This window comes from Rhineura floridana, chromosome 18 (assembly GCF_030035675.1).
Source record: "Rhineura floridana isolate rRhiFlo1 chromosome 18, rRhiFlo1.hap2, whole genome shotgun sequence".
NCBI lineage: Eukaryota > Metazoa > Chordata > Lepidosauria > Squamata > Rhineuridae > Rhineura > Rhineura floridana.
The window spans coordinates 25,246,285-25,269,820 of record NC_084497.1 but is presented as its reverse complement, the minus strand read 5'-3'; the positions used below and the strand labels follow the sequence as shown (position 1 = coordinate 25,269,820).

The window sequence follows — 23,536 nt, the reverse complement described above, 5'->3', positions numbered from 1 at the left end:
CACTATAAAACATAATAAAAACAGACATTAAAATATATTGAAACAAAACATCTTTAAAAACATATTATGAATACAGTTTATGAAGACAGTCTATAAATGTATAAAATATATTGAAACAAAACATCTTTAAAAACATATTATGAATACAGTTTATGTAGACAGTCTATAAATGTATAAAATCCACACCTTGGCCCAAGATTCTTAGTTTTCTCTTTACATATTGAGTTAGACACTAAAACTATATTTTCAGTGGAGGCTGGTCCGTTAGGGTGAACAGGGCACCGCTCTACCAAACACAGTCACCCCACCCGCCTGCCTTCTGACTTAGAATCAGCCCAGGAGGTAACCCTGGCTGTCAGCTTTCTCCTCCCAAGTCTCAGATTTGCCCTTGTAGGTCTCAGCAGAGAGGAGGATGAAGCCAACTTAGAATGAGTTGGCTCCGCCTGTCATTGGCTCTGGCTCCACCTACCGTTGGGCTCCCTGCCTTCCCCCCCACCAGCCCCAATGGGCACCAGCCACCATTGACTATATGGGGGCTGGAAAGCCTGTGGCCCTCCAGATGGTGCTGAACGACAACTCCCAGCAGCCCCAGCAAGCATGGCCAATGGCCAGGAATGGTGGGAGTTGTAGTTCAACAACATCTGGAGGGCCAATAGGTCCCCCACTCCTGGTCTATATTGACAAGAGCGGGTTCATATAAAAAGTTCCTTCTCCAATCATGGAGCCACTCACACGCAAGACAGAAATATCTGCATGCTGCAGGGAACCTCAGGGTTGGAATCAGTTTTTTAAAATCCTGTGGGGAGGAACCATAACAGCAGATTGAGAACATAGGTGTCCGGGGGGGGGGCAAAGGGTGCAGTCACACACACCCAGATGAACCATGACCTCCAGATCCCCAGCATTCATTTTTTAACAAAGAGTACATTTTTTGCATTTGTAGAACTTGGGACACAAGGCAAAATGTACAGGCACAATTCCTGATTTTTTTGAATGAGAAACTAACCTCCTCCCCCCCTTCAGTGTTTCACGTTGACCCCCTGGAAAAAAACTTCTGAAGGCCCCCATGACTGAGTGTGGTTAGTGCCACAAATGCCAAGTGTCGGTGGAGGTGGGGAAAACATAATTGCGGGGGGGGAGATTGAAGGTTCCTCCAGACTGGTGGGGGGGTTTTCCCCAAGCATATTTTGCAACATCTCATTGATGCAACAATGGTGCATTAGTGGTGGATTTATACTGGACTGTCCGCACCCCAGTCTGCTTTATGAGTTGTCCTGCAATGCTTCCCCACTGTTGTTGCCATCTGGAAGGGCGCTCTTGCTGTCTAGCACAATGGAAGCTGGGCAAAAAATAAGCCAGAAAGTTTGTGGTAGGAAAAGTTACAGGGTTTTCGTAGGAAGCTATAGGACATGCACTGATTGGAAGCGAAGCAGTGGATCAGCTCCAGTGTTAATCCTACTCAGAGTAGACCCATTGAAATGAATGGACAGGGCTACCTTGGGCCCACTGCATTCAATGGGTCCACTCTGAGTAGGACTTAGTTGGTTACTACCCCGTATGTCCACAGACGATATTGAAAGCGGAATTGTGCATACCTGCACAGATACCATTGTGAGCACAAATCATCATGAATGCAGAATAAAAAGGATGTCCGGAGGGTCCCCGGATGGAATATTCTGGAAGAAGGCATGGCTGGAACAATGAACAGAAAACCCTAACGTTTTTGTGTTTTTTATTGTGTACAATTTTATTATGTATGTGTGCGGTTTTATTATAAGCAGCCCTGAGTGCCCTATTATAGCGCAGAAGGGTGGGACAGAAATATTTTAAATAAATAAATCAGGAACACTCCCTGGTGCAACTTTTTGTTGCAGTCCTTCTTGTCCAACGTAACGTGGTGAGCTTAAGACGTTGTCCAAAGTGGTTGCCATATGTTGCATCAGAAGAGCAATTATTGAAAATGACTGAAAAGGAACGGCTGGTGGCAGGAGAGAAATTAAACCCTGAATAAATAGTAAGCTGACTTCCAGGTGAATGAAAAATGGCATCCTTGGATGTCAGCAGCGTCCAATCAGGCTGAAACCCATTCAAGTCAGCTGAGCGGTGTGCGGGAGAGTCGTGTGTTTCTCTAAGAGCCCTTGGCCTCTCCTCTATCTCAAGATCACAACGGAAAAAACCCTGGAGGGCTTGGTCAGCACAGGATGAGGGATCATTGTTCCATCAGCCTCTTTGCTGCCTGCAGATCCTGATGGTATCTCCCCTTGTTTAATCCAGATATACAAGCTGGAACCTTAACATGGATGATGATTTTGGATGGTTGTGTAACTACAGAACTAAATAAACAGTGAGCCTCAAGCAGGGCTGTTCATTTCAGTGAATCTGCTCTGAGTAGAAGTCAGTTTGATGTAACCCACAGTATTGCCACTGTTCCATCTATCTATGGGCGTATTCAGAGCAGACCCACTGAAATTAATGGACTGAAGTTAGTCGTAGCTGTTAAATTCAATGGGTCTGCTCTGAATAGGACTAGCACCGGACACCACTCCATCCATCAATCAGATGGATGAATCTACCCATTTTGATTTCTATCTTCTCATATTTGCAGTTTTAAATTCAGTTCACCGTTTCCACATCATCAATTCAGAATACTTTTTTAAAAAAAGTTATCCTGAGCGTCAGCATTTTAGCACACATTTCACCTGATATGCATGTTTTTTGCATACAATGTTCCCCAATACAATGAATTTGTGTATGTCATTTTCACAAATAACATGCATTTTATGCACACTTTCCCGTAATATACACATTTTGATCTGCATTTTCGGATGGGTGTGTGGAGAACTGCACTGCAAAATTTGGGGAAGTGCAAATTTTAAAGGATGGGTGTGTTTGGATTTGAGAAGTATGAATTAGGTAGGTTCACATTGAACGAAATGTCTCCCCCTTCCCCTACTTATCCATCCATCCATCCATCCATCCATCCACCCACTGTGGGGAGGGGCCATAACTGAATGGTTAGAGCATCTGCTTTGCATGCAGAAAGTCCCTGGTTCAATCCCCAGGATCTCCAGGTAGGGATGGGAGAGATCCCTATCTGAAATCCTGCAGAGTCGCTGCCAGTCAGTGTAGACAATACTGACGTAGATGGGCCAATGGTCTTAGCAGAAGGTAACTTCCTACATTCCATTCTTCTTAGTCCTGGAACTGCAGGTTCAGATCATTCTGTTCTTAAGAAAACAATTCCGCCAACCACCAGATAAAACTCCCCAGTCTAGCTTCTCTTGACTTTATGCCTAATATGCCACATAAAATTAAACGTTTAAATTTTGCTAATATAAGAACTGGTGCATGTTCCTTCAGCTCTGTGCCTCACAACAGGATCTGTGTGTTCCAATAAGCGCTAGAGGCAGAACCAGATCGCTGACAGATTGCATCTTGTCAATGAGAGAGCACTTTTATGCAAACTGAGATCATCTTGTATCAAGCATGGTTTAATTCAGGTATGAAGAAACTAAGGTCCTCCATGTGTTGTTGGACTCCACCTCCCATCATTGGCCAAATACGGTGGTCCAAACTGAAGACTGGAAAGATGAGGAACTGAAAAAAATAATTGACAGCTGCAACCATCCCCAGTCCTCACTATTTCTGAAATAGGGCTGCAAGCTTTTTAATCACTTTCATCAACAGATTATTCGGCTTAGGTTTTACTTGATTAATCAGGGCAGCTCGATTTTCATTGCTGGGAATAAATGTTACGAGCCCACCGGTTTGGGTTGTTGAAGCCACTTTGATTCTGATGAGTTGCAGCCAGATCAGACCAAAGCCTTATATAGGCCAGCATTCTGTTCCCGCAGTGGCCAACCAGATGCCTATGGGAAGCCCACAAACAGGATAAGAGCGCAACAGCACTCATGCTTTTATAGTGCAACAGCACACAAGCAGTGTCATTCATGCATATGACGGAGAGGCATCCCTCAAAACAACAAATTGTGTGTTTCCTTTATTAATTTGTAAGTGATCTTCTTACAGTTCCTTCAATATTTCACAAACATGGAGGTTTAGGTAATAATGTCACACGCGTTCCCAATTTCCCCAAGCCATGCCAGATACAATGCCACAAAGTTTTGTTTGCTTTAGATAAGGAGGCACATGACTGTGTTTGTAATATTTGCTTTTATACAGACAAAGCAGAGTGGAGGCCAATATCTTTCATTGTAGAATAAATACAGTTCTATAAGCCGATAGCACACCTACTAGTCCTGCATCAGATCCGCCCTGCAAGAGCAACTCCGTGCCTCTCAGATCAAACTGAAAACTGGTTGCAAAACACCAAATTTAGCCATTCAGGGCAGGATCTACAACCAGAGGAAGATGATCTTCATCCCCTGCAGACAGGCTTTGCATTCTGAGGATTACATCCTATCCTGCCGCTAAGGAATACTACACAATTTGGTTTCAGTTTACTCATTCACTTGGCACCCCTCCCAGCATTTATCTCTGGGCTATGGTTCTGTAAATGAATCTTTCTCATTATTTCTACTCAGAACCTGTGTGTTTCACATAAGGCTTGAGTCAGATCTGGCTAACAGCTGGGTTTTATGTTTTCACAAGTATCAGCCATCGCTTCGTTTATCTCAGCATCCAGCATGCTGGGCACGCACATATTACCCCTGTGTTGACAGAAGTGCACCAGCTGTCAATCAGCTACCAGGCCATGTTCAAGGACTTACTATTTATGTATAAGGCCCTGAATAAGTTGGGGCCATGTTATACAAAGAGAGGTTACCTGAAGGAACACATGCCCCGTGTAAACCTGTAAGATCGCTTAACAACTACCTGGGAAGATTTTACTTTTTGGCACTACACTCTACAGAATATCGCAGGGCAGTGACCAAAAAATGAGCATTGCTCTTGCACTCTAGGATGCCTTTCCCTCTGCCGTACTTGAAACATCATCTGTCACTTGTTTCATATGTCTTGGAAGCATGTATTTTTGTGCTCAGGGTTTCCCTGACTCATAAGATTGGACTCTGCTATTACTGGATTCTTATTTTTAAAAATCTGTTTCTATAATACTGTCCTACAGCTTTTATGATGTTGTATCTCTGTTTTTATGATTTTTATTGTTTTCATGTTCACTGTTTGTATAGAGAATTGTTTAAATGTTGAGAAGTTTAGAAATGCTTTTAAACAAACGAACAAATCTCTAACTATAACATGACCTGATACCTGCAGGGACTAATTCCACCTGTAATCTCCATTTTGAGGCTGAGGCTATCTGCACTATACAATTATTCAGAGCTTGGAAAAGTTACTTTTTTGAACTACAACTCCCATCAGCCCAATCCAGTGGCCATGCTGGCTGGGGCTGATGGGAGTTGTAGTTTAAAAAAGTAACTTTTCCAAGCTCTACAATTATTGCACATTTAAGCACATGGCTTTCCCCTGAATAATCCTGGGAACTGTAATTTATTAAGGGTGCTGAAAATTGTAGCTCTGCCGTGGGTAAAGTTCCCAGGATTCTTTGAGGGAAGTCATGTGCTTTTGGTGTCGTTATATGCCTTCAAGTTGATTATGACTTATGGCAACCCTATGAATCTTTTTTTATATATATTCATAGGGTTGTCATGGTAAGAGATATTCAGAGGTGGTTTACCATTTTATGGTGTGAATGTGACCTGAAACTAAATGTAGACCTCATGGCTGCAGCATCCTAATTTTTGTACCTTTTTTTTCTTTTTGCATTTTCTTGCTGCAGCCTCCCCCGCGCCCCCCAAGTTGGTGTCACATCAAGCCTGATTAAGAATCCTTTTTTTAAAATAATTTTTATTCAAATTTTTCAAAAGACAAACAAAACAAAGTCAAAAAACATAACAATACAACAAAAAAAATAAAAATAAAATAGTTGACTTCCGATTTGTCGCAGATCAGCTATAAGTATATAATATACATCAAACCTGTCCCTTAATATATACATACAGGATCACTTTTCTCCATAGGCTATCTTAGTTAATCGTCAAATCCCAATATCATCATTTTATTTTGATCTTTCAACAAAAAGTCTAAGAGAGGCTTCCATTCCTTAAGAAATGTGTCTGTCGATTTTTCTCTAAGTAGACATGTCAATTTATCCATCTCTACTAAGTCCATTAATTTCAATAGCCATTCTTCCGTTGTTGGTGTTGATTCCATTTTCCACTTTTGTCCATATAATAATCTTGCTGCCATAATCATATATAATATTATTATTCCATATTTCTTTTCTATTTGTTTATCCATAAAACCCAATAAAAAAAATTCTGGTTTTGACTGAATATTTATCTTTAGAATTGTTTGCATCATCCTACCTATCTGTGCCCAAAATGATTTTGCCTTTTTACACAGCCACCACATATGATAAAATGATCCTTCTTGTTGTTTACATTTCCAACAAACATTAGAAACATTACTATACATTTTTGACAACTTTTCTGGAGTCATGTACCAATGGTACATCATTTTATAGAAATTTTCTTTAAGATTATAGCATAATGTAAATCTCAAGCCTTTTTTCCACATATTTTCCCATTGATCCATTTGTATGTTATAACCAAAAAATTTTGCCCACTTTACCATACACTCTTTTACTTGTTCTTCTTCCATATCCATTTTCAGTAAGAGTTTATACATTTTCGCAATTATATTTTCATCATTTGTACACAAACCTATTTCAAAATCAGATTTACTTATTTCAAACCCATACATTTTCTTGTCCATTTTATATCTTTCTAACAATTGTAAATAGGCAAACCATTGAGAACTATATCCTTCCTTTATCAGTTGTTCTCTCTCTTTCATTATATATTCTCCATGTACATTTTCTAATAGTTCTTGATAAGTTAACCATTTCTCTTTTCCAGCCATTTCTCTTCTGTAAAACGCTTCTTGACTTGAGACACATAATGGTATTTTCGAATAGAACCTTGGTTTATATCTATTCCATATTTTCAACAGAGGACGTCTTATAAAATGATTATTAAAGTCTACATTTACTTTTACGTTGTCATACCATAGATATCCATGCCATCCCCACTTCAGGTTATGGCCCTCCAAATCCAATAGTCTTTTATTCCTCAATAAAATCCATTCCTTTATCCAGACTAAACAGCAGGCAGCAAAATAAAGTCTCAGATTTGGTAATCCCAGTCCTCCTCTTTCTTTGGCATCTTGATTAAGAATTCTGATGAAGAAAATGCAAACATTTCCTCACCATTTTGTGACGGTTTGCTTGGGCCAAATAAAGGCATTGTCCAGCTGTGGATTTCTGCTCCAGACTATTTCTCTACTCTCTAAGCATAGGGGGAGAAATTTGATTGAGTTTGCATTTAAAGGTGAACATACCTGATTCTAACTTTCTGAAATAATATCCTTTCCAAAACACGGCTGCCATTGGAAATTCACACTTCTCTGCATGTTACAATGTGGTCATGTGTCTAAAAATGCACATACTAGGCTAAAGCGTGTGTTGAAATGCATGTATTAGTGGACATAACATACAAAAGTGCATTATGTTACAGGAAATTGCATTGCAAAAATGTTTATATCAAGAAAAATTGTATAGGAAAATGTGTATTTTAGGAGAAACCTGCACTAGAATTCTGATGAATTTACATGAGGACTTTTTTAAAAAATTGCCAACTGATGTAGAAATCTGGATAACTGAACTTAAGAATAGAAAAATGAGAGCTGGGAGAAGCCAATATGGACAGATTTGCCCATCCCTCCTTCTCCAACCAAGGGTGTAGTCATCCAGGGTCTCAGAGGGTCTTAGACCCCTTACTGATTTGGGAGCAGGGTCCCAGCAGGGTCCCTTTGTCTCCAGCATCCTATGAGACAATCAGCATGAAAGGAGAATGTGTTAGCCACTGAGAAGAGTCTTCTAGCATGCTTCCTTATCCTTTCCTGCTGATTGGAGCCAATCGGAGTGAAAGGAGGTGAGTCAGCCACTGAGAAGACTCTTCTCAGTAGTTAACACACTCCCCTTTCATGCTGACTGGCTCCTCGGGACGTCTGTTGTTGTGAGAGAAGGCATTAACAAGGACAGAGAAGCAGAAAGCAGCATTCAAACCTGTCCAGATTATTCTATAATACTAGGTTGTATAATCGTAGAAGGGTGTAGCTGTGAGGGGGTGTAGCTGTGATTATCATGAAGGGAACCTTGCACTTCTGAATTTGCCACTCCCCTACTGTCTCCAATTAGTTAGAGGATGTCACTTTACCAAATTCTGGCCATCATTTTATTCCAAGTCTGGCTAGAGAGTCCTAGCTATCAAGGAACATTGGCTTCCTTCTGTTAAATCCTGCGACACTTGAGGGAGAGCTATAGCGACAGATTCCCCCGTGCTCATCGAGATGCCCAAATTCGCAACAACATTCAAGCGTATGTAAATGCAATCAGTTAATTAAACCAACAAATCATTTACCTTTTTGCCAACCTATCAACAAATCTTGGGATTTTGGAATGAAGGTGGCTTTAAATGAAGAGCAAGCGTATAATTCAGTCTGTTGGCTGAATCCTTAAGAGCAGCGCTCCGCACTGAATGCACAGTGTTAAGAGGCCGTGGATTAGCTTAGTTCACAAAGGAGGGTGTTTCTCAAATGATTAGGCCTATCCTGCCACACAGGAAAGGGAGTGGGTTGAGATTCTATTCAAGACGTTGCTGATAGAGATCTTTTTTTTCCATTTACTCACTAGGGCAAAGATCTCGCACCTCATGGAAATTTATGAAAGAGGAGAAAAAACAAAGGCAAGAGAGTCAAACTATTTGAAGCATTTAAGACAAGACTCGCCTGTCACCCTTTCTTCCCTAAAGGGCCATTTGTTATTGTTTCATTACTGTTGTTGTATTTTATGATGATGTTGTAACCCATTTTGAGCACAATTTTTTTTTGTAAGTCGCTTACAGTTCCATTTTGGAAAAAAGGCGACTAATAAATATCATTAATAATAATAATAATAATAATAATATTATTATTATTATCTGTGTGAGCAAATGACAAAAGTAACATTGCACACATCTTCCCATCTCTTCCCCATGCCTCGTACTGTTCCTCCGTGGACGTTCGCAAATACATCCATGCATCTTCGTCGCGGAAGACCTTGAGGGTATTTCCCCAGAACCCAAATAATCAAAATCAAAATAATTTCACTGCTTGAAAAGGCAGGTGCAGATATTTTTATTTATTTATTTGTCACATTTTTAGGCTTGCCCTCCCACCAAAGAGCTTGTGGGGGGATATAAGATTTTCTCCTCCACCACCCCATGTTTTTCTCACAACAATCCTGCAAGGTGGATTCTGCTGAGAGAGATGGGCGACTTGTGGCACTCCTCATGTGGTTGGACTCCATTTCCCATCATCCTAGCCAGGCAGATTCCCCATCTAGTGACTGGCCCAAAATCACCCAATGAGCTTCGTGGCTGGGTTGGGATTTGAATCCAGGTGTCTCTGATTCAAGTCTAAGGCATTCCAAAACACTACCCAGACTTACACAGCCTAGTAACATTGATCAAAATTACAAGGTGGTAGATAAGATTGTTTCTTTGTTTTTTTTCCCCATTTATTAATTGTTTCCCATAAAATATATTGACACACTTTCACAATAAAAACATTAGCCAAAAAAAAGTTACACAATTCCATATATAAAACAAAGACAGCAATTTAAAAAAATTAAAAATACTTTCATACGTAAAAACTGGTTTTAAAATTGCATATGTAAAAACAAATTGAAATCCACTACAGATGCAGAGTAGGATAAAGATCTCTACTAAAACGGTTGTTGAAAAAGGAATGTCCTTCAATAGACACAGAAAAGACAACAGAGACGGCGCCTATCTGATATTTAATGGGAGTGAATTCCAAAAGGTAGGTGCCACCACGCTAAAGGCCCAATTCCTGTGTTGTGCAATACAGAGTTCCTGATTAGGTGGTATTTGCAGGAGGCCCTCACCTGCAGAGCGCAGTGATCGCTTTCATATATAAGGGGTGAGATGATGTTTTAGGTATCCTGGTCCCAAGCTGTATAGGGGTTTATATGCCAAAACCAGCACCTTCAACTTAGCCTGGTACAGTAGTTATTTGGCAGCCAGTGCAATCTTTTCAGCAGTGGTATAACATGATGGCAACAGTTCTCAGCACCTTGGAAAGTTCCCTGACAGTTCAGACTAAAACCCGGAGCGAATTCACTGCCCCCACTGACACTGGAGTCGCCAGCCTTCACTGGTAGTTGGACTGCAACTCAAAACAGCGATGAGCTTTGGAGTAAATCTCATTTAACTCAATGGGACTTACTTTTGGGTAAACACAGCTAGGATTGAGATGGCATCTGGTCTGTAGCCCTGAGTCATAGCTCCATAGAAATGTCTGTGTGCTCTTCTAAGGTGAAAGAAACAGCAGCAATTTAATTTTCTCCCAGTGAAGTCCAGTTCTCAACATTTCCACACCAGTTTGCCTTATTTATTTTTAAAGTCCTCATGAGAACATATCAGGGAATCTCTCCTTATACACTTTCTAAGCAGTTTTGCCTAATAGAATGCATTTTCCAATGTTATCAGGGGTGCAGTCGTCCGGGGTCTTGGGGGGTCTTAGACCCCTTACATTTTTGGGAGCAGGGCCCCAGCAGGGTCTCTACTTCTCCAGCATCCTATGAGCCAATCAGCATGAAAGAAGAGTGTGTTAGCCACTGAGAAGAGTCTTATAACATGCTCCTTTGTCCTCCCCTGCTTATTGGAGCCAATTGGAGTGAAAGGACGTGAGTCAGCCACTGAGAAGACTCTTCTCAGCAGCTAACACACTCCCCTTTCATGCTGATTGGCTCCTAGGGACGTCTGTTGTGGGAGAAGGCATACACAAGGATCTCATTCTCAACCCAGCATCAAAAAAAGGGGTGGTGGTAGCTGTGATCCTCATGAAGGAACCCCCCACTTCTGAATTTGCCACTACACTACTGAATATTATTTTCACTAATATATGCATTTTATGGGCATTTTACCCTAGCTGATGCATTTTAGTATACGCTACTTGGCCAGAAAACTGCACTGCAACCTTCAGAGAAGTGTGAACTTCGAAGGTCTGGACCTGGACTGAAAAACAATGCTACCGTCTGCATTTATGGACCCAGAGTCATTGCCCATCTCGTGAGTAAAGGGCCTACTTGTGAGGAAGCATTCCCTAAGTCTCCTTTACTGCCAGCAGCTGCGGTTAGGGTGTCACCTGGAAGGCCAGGGTATATAAGGTCTCCTTCTGTTGCTTTTTAGTTGTTGGGGATGGTGTAGGATTTTGGTTTCCGGTGTTTGAGTCTATGATGTTGACTTTGGGCTCTTCATTGGCCTTGCTTCAGGATCGTGTTTTGGATGTAGATTGATTCGCTGTCCTCGATCTTGGTTTGTTTCGACTGTCTTGTAATGCTAGTCTTGCTTATGCTGGTAAGTACATTGATGAGAGGCTTATATTTCCTGGGACTTGCACCCTGGTCCTTGGGGACATCTACTGGAGTGTGATATTTTTCAGTAGGGTGGCTGGTTATACAGGGGAGAAGAGAGGCAATGTTACGTGCGTGCACACAAGGACCAAAGAGGCTACTGGTTTGTATAAAATTGCTATTTGTCAATTTATAGGTATAGATGCCCGTTTAGAAACAATGGGTTGTATCTAACGCCAGTGCTACTCAGAGCAGACCCTTTGAGGTTAATAGCCATAACTCAGTTACCTTTATTTATTTTAGTGGGTCTACTTTGACTACAACTTAGGGCTCATCTGTGCTATACATTTAAAACACTATCATTCGGCTTTAACAGTCATGGCTTCCCCCAAAAGAACCCTGGGAGCTGTGATTTGTTAAGGGTATTGATCAGTATTGAAGCAGCAAATTCAGAAGTGCTGGGTCCCTTTGTAATAGTCACAGCCATACCCCCTTCTAAAATTATGCAACCTTCTAAAACTATAGAAAAATCTAGCTAGGCTTGACTTCTTCTTTCTCCTGCTCCATCGCTGTCACCATTGGACTGTTCTTCCTCGCTATCAGAGATATTGCTTGAATTACTGAATTCAGCGTCTGCAAGTTTACCTACTTGTTGCTGGAGTCACTTCAGTGGCTGAAGACACTGGACATGTAGACAGCCCACTGGAACACGTTTCCCAAAAAAGTAAGTGGTCTAAGATCCCCTGAGACCCTGGATGACTACACCCCCTGGAGCTGAAAGTTGTTAGGAGACCCCCATTCCCCTCACAGAGCTACAGTTCCCAGGTGTTGTTACGTGCCTTCAAGTCGATTTCGACTTATGGCGACCCTGTGAATCAGCCACCTCCAATAGCATCTGTCATGGACCACCTGTTCAGATCTTGTAAGTTCCGGTCTGTGGCTTCCTTTATGGGATCAATCCATCTCGTTTGGCCTTCCCCTTTTTCTACTCCCTTCTGTTTTTCCCAGCATTATGGTCTTTTATAGTGAATCATGTCTTCTCATGATGTGCCCAAAGTATGATAACCTGAGTTTCATCATTTTTGCTTCTAGTGACAGTTCTGGTTTAATTTGTTCTAACACCCAATTATTTGCCTTTTTCGCAGTCCATGGTATGCGCAAAGCTCTCCTCCAGCACCACATTTCAGATGAGTTTATTTTTCTCTTATGCATTTTTTCACTGTCCAACTTTCACATCCATACATAGAGATCGGGAATACCATGGTCTGAATGATCCTGACTTTAGTGTTCAGTGATGCATCTTTGCATATGAGGACCTTTTCTAGTTCTCTCATAGCTGCCCTCCCCAGTCCTAGCCTTCTTCTGATTTCTTGACTATTGTCTCCATTTTGGTTAATGACTGTGCCGAGGTATTGATAATCCTTGACAAGTTCAATGTCCTCATTGTCAACTTTACAGTTACATAAATCTTCTGTTGTCATTACTTTAGTGTTTTTGACGGTCAGCTATAGTCCTGCACTTTCCTCTTTAACTTTCACCAGCATTCATTTCAGATCACTACTGGTTTCTGCTAGTAGTATGGTATCGTCTGCATATCTTATTGATATTTCTCCCTCCAATTTTCACACCTCCATCTTGGTCCAATCCCACTTTTCGTATATCTTCTGCGTATAGATTAAACAAATCTGGGAACAGTTGATCTGTGAAAACCCTAATCTGAGTGATCTTGGAGATCTCTAAAGCGACAGGTGGGCTGTCAGATAACCTGGTCCTGAGTTGTTCAGGGCCTTATATGTGAGTTACAAGACCTTGAACATAATATGCACTGCAACTACTGAGGTTTGATTGGAACTCTTAGACTGTGGGACAGTTATTCACTTCCTATTCTAGTTTCTTTCACCAAGGTGCAAACAGCCTCTTGGCTTTTTAATCAGCAGAATTCAGACTGTTGCTGGGTAAACAATTGGAGGGTGTGGAGTCTGGGCTGAAGTAGTTTCCCCCGCTGGTAAGACAGTCTAAGAATGTTTCTGTTTTTTAATGAGTTGCCTAGAACAGGCAGCTTTTCCTGTGTCTGCAGCAACTTGCAGGATGAAATTCCATCTGCTTTCAGCCATCTGCCACCTGCCTGTCTTTTTATACAGTATACAACCAATCAGAAAGTGGCTCCGCCTCTCATTGGCTCTGGTTCCACCTACTGTTGGTCTCCCTGCTTTCCGCCCCACCAGTCCTAATAGCTATCAGTCACACATAGCTGCGTGGTAGAGTATCTTTTTTGCATGCAGGAAGTCCCAGGTTCAATCCCCTGCATATCTAGGTAGAGCTGGGAAAGACCCCTGTCTGAAATCCTGGGCAGCCGCTGGTGGTTAGCATAGACCAGGAATGGGGCACCTGTGGCCCTCCAGATGTTGTTGGACTCCAGCTGCCATCAGCCCCAGCCAGCATGGCCAATGGGAGGTGTAGTCCAGCAACATCTGGAGGGGCGCAGATTTTCGCACTCCTGACATTGACCGTACTGGTTTGTCTAGGTATAAGGCCTCTTCCTATGTTCCTAATTCCATGGGTAAAAATATCCATCTTGTGGTGACCCCCCCCCCCAAAAAAAGTTCCTATCAACTCTGTTTGCTAACCCTTTATTGATATCTTCACCCAGGTTTTCACATTTCTCCACCTGGAGGACTAGAAACCTACACTTTTTTTGTTTGAGAACTTAAATTCTCAGACTAAAGAAATGCTGTTTGCCTGATTTCACATTTTCCTCCTATCCTGGTTCCACTCCCTTGTTCAATTAAGGTATAAACACACCATAAACACATTTCTTTGTTTGCCAAGCGTCTCGGACTCTGCAGGAATTTTACAGCACTGATGTGTTGGTACAGCGAAGAAAATATCTAAGGACATAATACTACAGCTGAATTATGTTGTTAAAGTATATGGTTGCGACTGAAGAACATGCTGGTTACATAACAAGGGTCTATTGACCTTGGCATGCCTCAGATCTTTAGCTTTGAATTGCTGGTAATTTTACTTTACAGAGCTTCATCTGTCAGCTTTTTTCCTTATTTGTTTGGGGCAAGGAAGAGACAGCATTGAACTTCTGCCTCTTCAACTGTTTATTTCCCCAAGTTGTAGCCAGATCACGTCCGCTAATTGATGCACATTACCCTGGGAAGTTGATCTAGCCCAGCAGGGAGATCTTTCCCCCTTGGCCAAGTTCACCTAGTGAGAACCACCGGGGCAATCTTGGAAATTTGCATCATCCCTGGTAGGGACAGGGAGAATTTGCTTCAACGTGAATGTGAATCTAATTCACACTTTCCACAACAACTTTCAATCGAAACCCTTTGAAATTCACACTTCTCTGAATTTTGCAATGTAGTTCTGCAGCCAAGTCATGTGTACAAAAGAAATTGGTTGATTAGGGGAAAGTGTGCGTAAAAATGCAAATATTTGTGAAAATAACATGCTAAATGAATTGTATTAGGGGAAACTGCTTGCAAAAATAAGTATCTTAGGAGAAATGCATAATAAAATGCTGGTGGATTTTTCTGGGGACTTAAGCATGTGTGCATGCCTGTGCACACACACATAAATTGACAGAAAAATGTGGCAAACTGAGATTCAGATTGGAAAAATGAGAATCCGAAATTGTCTGATGGATATGTTCATCCCGAGTCCCAGGGCAGGCGTTGTGGCTTTAAGTCTCACAAATAACTCATTGTCCTGCCTTTCTTCCCCCCTCCCTTCCCCAGTGTTCCGCACAGCAAGCAGCAGTAATAGGACTAAGCTGACATCTTGGGAATATCTGGCGCCTGCCTCTGGGCATGTGCAGAATTCCTGCTTCGCAAAAGTGAGGCGGCAGCCATACGGACACGAGGAGCTGCCTCATATTAGGACAGACCATGGCTCCATCTAGCGCAGTGCTGTCTGCCCCAAGGGTGGGCCGCCTTCTTCAGTCCAAGGGCCGCATTGCCTTCTGGGGAGGCCGCATGCCAGCAGTGGGCGGGGTCAGAGGCAAAATTGGGTGGAGTAACATGGGTACATTTTACCTTTGTGCAGCGGGCTGGTTTCTACCCACACTCTCACCCGCCCCTCTCTGCTCTCCACCCAGGGGAGCGAGAGGCTTGCTCCGAGTTCAAGGGCACATTCCCGGCCAGGCAAAAGCACTTGAGGAGGGTTCAAAGCGAAGCCAGTGAGAGGCGTGGCTGAGGGGGTTGAGCACCTTGGAGAGCGCCTTGAAAGGTCAGACTGAAAACCAGCAGGGATTCCACGGTTGTGGAGCCACCTGCCATTGAGTTAGAGAGGATCTGGAGCACCATAATTGTCCCACAGGCCTCGATGGCTCTCCCTCTCCAGCTGTGCCTCCCATTCCCAAGGGCATCTCCTTTCTGCTCCGAATGCAGAAAAACCTGCCTTCTACCAGTGAGCTCGATATGTCCTCGTGTTGCCCCTGAGATTACATAATCCTTCCTCTTTGGTCAGCATTAGCTTCTTCCAGCCAGATGGGAGTACTAAATCTCCCGTAACGGTTATAACGCCTACGGCCATACTACCCTAAAGGCGCCGGATCTCAGAAGGTAACCAGGGTCAGGCCTGCTTAGTCCTTGGATGGGAGACCTCCTGGGAACACCAGGTGCATACATTGTTGTATGTACTAACACATTATTGTATGCGATTTTCACACACATTCATTTATATGCGCGTTTCCATGTAACGCATGGATTTTTGTAAATGCTGTTTGGTTGGAGAACTACACAGCTGCAGAGTACAGAGAAGTGCAGATTTTGAAGGACGGCTTGTTCTGGTTCTCGGGGTGTTTCACAGGGCTGTGGAGTCGTCGGAGTCGTGGAGTCAGAAGCAATTTTGGGTGGAGTCGGAGTCGGAAAACATGTACCGACTCCGGCTTCAAAATAAAATTAATAATTTATTTTTTTGTTTGTTTTAATGTATTTTAAGGTCTTTTTATGATGTCTTAAAGTGTTTTTAGCATTTCTGTTTGCCGCCCTGAGCTCCTGTTGGGAGGAAGGGCGGGATATAAATAAAATAATAAATAAATAAAATAAATAAATAATATACATTCTCCATTTATGAAGGAGTTGGAGTCGGACAGTAGAAAAATAGAGGAGTCGGAGTCGAAGGTTTGACGTACCGACTCCACAGCCCTGGTGTTTCGGAAAGAGCCAAATTGATAGATTTGGCTTTAAATGCAAACTGAATTGAATTCCCCCCCCCTCCCTATAGTCAGAAGATACAAAGTTGACCTGGTGATGATATTGCTAAAACATTGCTTCAAGTATTGGTATGTTGCTCTTTGTAGAAAGATTTACATAAAGAGTTATAGTCACGCCCGTGGTGGTCTCTCTCAAGGGTGTTCAGCTGATTATCCAGTGACTTTTCTCCTTACGGATCAAGATGAACTGGTGACAAGGAAAGACTGCAAAATGTCTAGCGATTGCCACCAAAATAAGGATCATGCTCTGTTTTAAATGGTATCCTTTTTAATTTTGGTTTGGCCTCTGTGCTTTTATACGTTTGTACACAAAGTGCACTGGCTGATGCATATATCCATAATCTCTCTGGGGTGGGTGGGAGACCTTTTCCAGCCCAAGGGCCGCCTTCCCTTCTGGGCAACTTTCCAGGGGCCGCATGCCAGTAGTGGGCAGGGCCACAGGCAAAAGGAAGCAGAACAACTTTGCCATCCAGGCAAAGGCATGATCCAGGTTCAAGAACTCATTTCAGCCGGGCAGAAACACTCAAGGAGGGTATAAAACAAAAAGGATGGGGTATGTGGCTTTGGGAGAGTTCTGTGGGCCAAATACAAAGTCCTGGGGGGCTCCATTTGCCCCCCCCAGGCCTGAAGTACCCACTGCTGATCTAACTGTTAGAGCCATACGACAATGGAACCAATGTCCTAGAGAGGTAGTGGGCTCTCCGACACTGGAGGCATTCCAGAGGCAGCTGGACAGCCATCTGTCAGGAATGCTTTGATTTGGATTCCTGCATCAAGCAGGGGGTTGGACTTGATGGCCTTACAGGCCCCTTCCAACTCTACTATTCCATGATTCTATCTTCCTAAGCAATTGTGGTGTGAGAGGTAAAACAATGAAAGCATCTCGTAGCATGAGCTTGCAGAGGGACTACGTGGTGATCACAGGCTCTCCTCGGGTGGTGTGTGTTATCCTCAACTGACACACACACACATGTACACATACACAGATGGACAAGGGGGGGTGATAAATACTGAGGGCAAGAGAGCATGAAATGTGGCAGGGTCAGGCTTTGGAGATTACTGTGTAAAGTTCAGCTACGTACAAGGTACAAACAGTGACCATTCACGATGATTACCATTGCATATTAAAACAACAGTTGCAAGATAAAAGCAATGACCCGTCACCAGTTCCTGCTGTTGTAAATGGTCACTCTTGCTTATCATGTAATTGTTTTGCACAGAAATGGCACAGGCTGTACCTCTTGTGTTTCATGCTGGTTTTTGTTTTTGTTCTCGGTCCTCGCCAGTTAATCTGATAAAGCGGTGGTTTGGGTGACCTTAATGTTTTTTTATTCATTTGTAAAACTGCTCCAGAGAGTGGGGAGTTGACTTTGTGATGGCCCAGGCATCAGCCCTTCGGAACTGTGCACAGCCAGCTTCTGGTGGAAAATGGCTGAACCGATTGACCATGATGGGGTAACTGCAATTCCACAGTGGCTTGGCCGCCATATCTAAATGGACCCTTCTATAGCCTCTCAGATTCCTAACTTGAGGTCTAACTTCTTCCAAATAGTTATATTCTGGCTCTCAAGGGGAGTTATTGGAACCTTTCGGGCCCACTATTATGATTTTGCAAGGCCAATGCTGGCTTTACGCATGTGCTAAGTACGCTATAGCATGAGTGGAGAACTTTTTTCAGACGGAGGGCCACATTCCCTTCTGGGGAATTCTACCTTTGTACAGAAGGCTAGTTTCTACACACACCCCTGTCTATCCTTCATCAATTACCAGAGTTCAAGGGCCCATTGCAGTCAGCCAAAAACACTCAAGAGCAGGAGTGTAGTCATCTAGGGTCTCGGGGGAGGGTCTTAGACCCTTTGCCTTGTTGGGAGCAGGGTCCTAGCAAGGTCTCTATGTCGCTAGCATCCTACAGGCCAATCAGAATGAAAGAGGATGGTGTTAGCCACTGAGAAGAGTCTTCTAACATGTTTCCCTGTCTTTTCCTGCTGATTGGAGCCAATCAGAGTGAAAGGAGTTGAGTCAGCCACTGAGAAGACTCTTTTCAGTAGCTACCGCTCTCCTCTTTCATGCTTATTGGATCCTAGGGACATCAGGGAGAAGGCACTAACAAGAATCTCATTCTCAACCCAGCAACGAAAAGGGAGGGAGGGGCATGGCTGTGACTCTTATGACAGGACCCTCCACTTCTGAATTTGCCATTACACTTACTGCTCAAAAGTGCAAAGCAAGCTGGGTGTGGCCTGGGAGACTTCCAAGGGCCAGACAGAGAAGTCTGGAGGGCCGCATTCGGTCCCCAGGCTGGAGGGTCTTTCTGCTACTTAATCTTTTTAACTGGAGATGCCAAGCAGGACCTGCTGAGGTGCAATTTACCAGTGCTATGGCTGCTGCTCTAAGCATCTGTCATTGAGGCAGAGAAACACACCTGCTGTTACACAGCAGGGAACGGTCCCAAAAAGAGTTTTAACAAGGGCATTAGCCATAGAGCCCTCAAATGGAGCAGCATCAACCCTAATCTGCTGTCCCCCCGGTGTATTTCCCATTTCTAGGCATTGTTTGCACCAAGTACATTATCTTGTGGACCCATGGATTGTGGAGTGCACATGCACACAGAGAGAGGATTCCCCACTGTGACAGCTCTAAATCTTGCTCTGCTTCCTCTCCAGCACCAGCGATTCACCAGACGTTTCCCACAAACCCCCCCCCCGCCCACGAGGACTAGAAACTTGTTGCTTGAGATGAGATTCTGTGGAAGCTGGATTCTGTTATCCAACGAAGCCACCTTGCGAAGCGCTGTCTAAGGCCTGGCTGTCGGCTGATCATCAGCACTTGTAAACCCACTGCAGAACTGTCTGAAAGGCTTTGACAATCAGCTGATGGTTGGGTCTTACAGAACGCTTTGAAAAGTCACCGGCGCTTTGGAGGCTGGGCTCTTGAGCGTGCAGTTTCATTTCCTATCATGTGGGCAAAAAATGATCATTGCGATGTCAGGGGATTTACAAGTGGGCAACACCACCCACCTGTCAACTTGGCATGTAGGGGTGTGGGGGGGTGAGAGATAACGATCCGCTGACCGTACCTACTTCCTCATTCCTGGGTTAAGCCATGAAATGTTGCACCATGGGTGCTTTTCGCTTATCATTTCTGGCGTGCTAAGATTTAAAGAGCTAGCACTGTTTCCTGATATGTAAACTCTCCTGTTTTTCTAGCACGGTCGTGGGGGGCAACTCCGTTGCCTACACCAAATGCGGGGCTCCAGTTCAGCTTCAATTTCACAGGGTCAGGTGTAAATCATTAACTTCCCTATTGTGATGTTTTACATAACTGAGCCTAACCTGAGCCTGGCAGATTGTGAATCAGCCCAGTTAAGTGACATAATCAAATAACATTTGCCTATTTATAAGTTCCTCATTGCTTTCTCTTAACTGAGTTTCTGTTTATCAAGCGTCTCATTCATAACCACTCGCTGTGACTTGTCTGAGCATCTTTTAAGTCCTTGTGAAAATTTTCTAGTGTGTTGGTGCGATTGTCTCCAAAGAGGCACACTTTTGTATGCAGTTGACTGATGTGCACTTAATGCATCTTCGTATATTTTCACAGGTGCATTCATTCTTATGCACCCTTCCCCTAATTACGTGCATTTTTGTAAATCTTGTTTGGTTGGAGAACTGCATTGCAAAATTCGGGTATGTCTGAATTTTGAAGAAGGGCTGTGTTTCCATTCTCATATTGTTTTGGAAAGTGCAAATGGGATGAATTCGTCTTGAAATACAAACTGGATTGAGTTTCTCCACCATCCAGCAAAGACCAGTCCTTTTGGTCTTAGTGATTTAGAAGGTAGCTGTGGATCCCACCAACAGGCTAAAGAAAGCGGCTTATAAGAGAGAGTGGCATAGCTCAGGGACACTTACATTGCTCAGTCTCCTACACTCTCATGAGGAACCCAAAAGAACTTGATTCTTCTGGGAAGTGATTAAAAATAAATAAATAAATAGGAACCTCATCTTAGAACTGCTGTGGAAAAAAGCCCCTGTGGAATTGTCTACATGTTACACACTTCGTTTATCTTAGACACACGCATCATTCCTGCTTTCTGCACTGAGTCTGGATGCACCCCATTAATATTTTCTCTTCTGTGTACCTTTTCATAAGTCATTAACTTTTGCCTCAGTCTGCAAATGGAGCAAATGCCCCCTGGTTTATCTCAAGGTTTAACGGTGGCTGATTCTGCAGAAGGACTTCCGCAGCAGAAACGTGTCATCATCTCCAGAATCCAAGGGTTTTTTTATTTATTATTTGGTTTATATCCCTCCCTTCCTCCCAGCAGGAGCCCAGGGCGGCAAACAAAAGCACTAAAAACATTTGAAAAATCATAAAAACAGGCTTTAAAATATATTAAAACAAAACATCTTGAAAAACATTTTTTAAAGGGTTCAAGGCACCTTTAAAAAAAAAATTTAAAACCATATTGGTTTTTTTAAAAAAAGGTTTAAACACATGGGACTTTGGGGTAACGTCCCACCTCTGATTCAGTAGAACAGGGGCGGGGGAGAACGTAGCCGAGGTGGGTTGCTATATTTTGAGTCAGTGTGGTAATGCATGTTGCCATCTCAAGAACTCCCTGCTCGCAAGAAGGCCTTTAACTCCAGGCTCTAAAATTACCCAACTGCGTCACAGTTTCCACTCAGCAAGGTGGCAACAGGAAAGAGCTGGGGGAGATATGTGATGATCTGCCCCAATCCAACACATGCCCAGCTCTTGGCCCCTGTGTGTCTCCACACTTTCGAAATGGCACCTTGGGGAAATCTGCACGGAGACAACAATCTCGAGTAGTAGAACAGGTTCTGGGGAAACTGAGCAAGGAAGACTTTTTTTTTTTTTGCTGGGTATTTTCTGCTCGCTCGCTCAGTGATTGCCGCCCCTCTGCCCATAATAAGTCTGGTACAAAACCTGACCGGTTGCTTTTGCTATTTTGACCAATGCTCAAATTATTGGGGCGGTGGAGTGCAAAGGGAGACTCCCCCCCATCTAGCCACAGTTTATAGAAGGCTATGGGGGCACAGCTGGGCCCAAAGTGGGAAAACTTTAGGAAGGGTCTTGAGGATTTAATTAAGCTCTCCTTTTTACCCTTGTCATTTAAGCACTGGCTTTGCCTCTCGTCCGGATGTTCCAAGAAATAATCACTTTCATTTTATTCCTTGTAGCATTAATGGCCTATAGGAATGCCACAAGGACAGGAACAGAAATGTGGTTTTCTTTGCACTTGAATGAGATGACCTAATGGGCACTTCTCAAATGAACATGCAAACCCAAAACAGGGCTACCCTTCTCAGGTTTCCGAATTTTGCAATTGAGTTCCCAAACCAAACAATGGGCACAAGAATGCATAAATTGGGGTAAAGTGTGCAGAAAAGTGTATCTATTGGTGGAAATAACATCCCAAGAAATGCTGTATGAAAACAACTGCGTATGTCAATCGTAAGTGGAATTCTGCACTTGCAAGCAACTCTACCGCTCCTGCCAAGGACAGCACATTTATAATGAGTTCTGAGGAAGACATTTAGTCGAAACGGATTTGTATCTACTACTGTGCCGTTATTCATTACTAATTCATGTAATTTATAGACATTGTTTCTTTTTGGACTTCATTATATTTTGTATCTTTATATCTTTGTTACTGAGTTCAACGCAGAACCTTTTGCATATTGAGGGTGTTTAATAATCTTATTATGCTTTTACTTGGACCCTCACACATTGCAGGTTTATTCTTGCAGAAAATGTGCCTATTAGTCAAAACTGTGTACAAAAGGGGGCAGGAGAAATTGGCACTAAAATGCTGAGAAATTTTCATGAGGGGTTTTTTGGGGGGGGAAATCAGAAATGATGGAAATGTTGAGAGCTGAATTTAAGAGTTGAAAAATGAGAAGCTGAATCTCTCTCTCTCTCTCTCAGACTTGACATCCATCACTTGTTAAATCGGTCTTGGTGCCGGTTCTACCTGGCGCTCGCCAGCTTTGTGTCCTGTGCCAAATTGTTTGCTGATTGTCTCTTGATAATGCTGAAAGAATAGGCAAGGGGAGAGAAATGCTTCCGGCGCTCTTCTGGAAAGAAAATAAATTTCCAGAAAGACAGGAATAATAGGGTTGCCACATCCTGGTCTGTGGAACCAGGGGGGGAAAGAATGTGACATAAAGAGTTGCATATAGTGCTAGCCCTAAGAGCTAGTATGGCATAGTGGTTAGAGTGCTTGACTACAGCCTGGGAGACCAGGGTTCGAATCCCAAACACAGCCATGAAGCTCACTGGGTGACCTTGGGCCAGTCACTGCCTCTCAGCCTCAGAGGGAGGCAATGGCAAACCACCTCTGAATACCCCTTACCATGAAAACCCTATTCATAGGGTCATCATAAGTCGGAATTGACTTGAAGGCAGTACACGCACACACACACACAGTGTTTTTAATGCTCTTGTGTTTGCAGCCCTGGGCTCCTGCTGGGAGGAAGAATGGGATATAAATCAATCAATCAATCAATTAATTAAAAATATGGCAGAGGGGGGTGTGTGACAGCTGGCTAGGTATCCAAGCAGCTATTTGGGGGACCTCCAGTCCGGTGGCAGATATATGCAAATCCAGCAGAGGCTCATCCACTAGGGCAAAGAGGGCATCGCCCCACCAGTCTCAGCATACCCCCAACTGTTTGCCTTCTAACTTCCCAACCGGTCCAGGAAATGTCACTTCCGATGAACCTTCTCCACAGCGTCAGTTGTTGCCCCTTGTGGAACTCAACAGGGGAAAGGGTGGGGACAAAATCTCAGGCTTGTTGGCTCCGCCTGTCATTGGCTCTGGCTCCGCC

At 43.2% G+C, this 23,536-nt stretch overlaps 2 protein-coding genes across 2 annotated transcripts in view; both read left to right on the top strand.

Moving 5' to 3' along the window:
• CFAP74 (cilia and flagella associated protein 74) overlaps positions 1–8,853 on the top strand; it is a 104,880-nt gene extending 96,027 nt beyond the window's left edge. Inside the window, exon 39 of the mRNA XM_061601288.1 lies at positions 8,735–8,853. Coding sequence (XP_061457272.1) covers positions 8,735–8,767 — 33 coding nt within the window. The 3' untranslated portion in view covers positions 8,768–8,853. The remainder of the gene's footprint in view (positions 1–8,734) is intronic.
• Positions 8,854–11,310: 2,457 nt separating this feature from the next.
• Positions 11,311–23,536, top strand: part of TMEM52 (transmembrane protein 52) — a 34,736-nt gene continuing 22,510 nt past the window's right edge. The window contains exon 1 of the mRNA XM_061601397.1: positions 11,311–11,462. Within this exon, the coding sequence (XP_061457381.1) occupies positions 11,442–11,462 (21 nt within the window). The 5' untranslated portion in view covers positions 11,311–11,441. The remainder of the gene's footprint in view (positions 11,463–23,536) is intronic.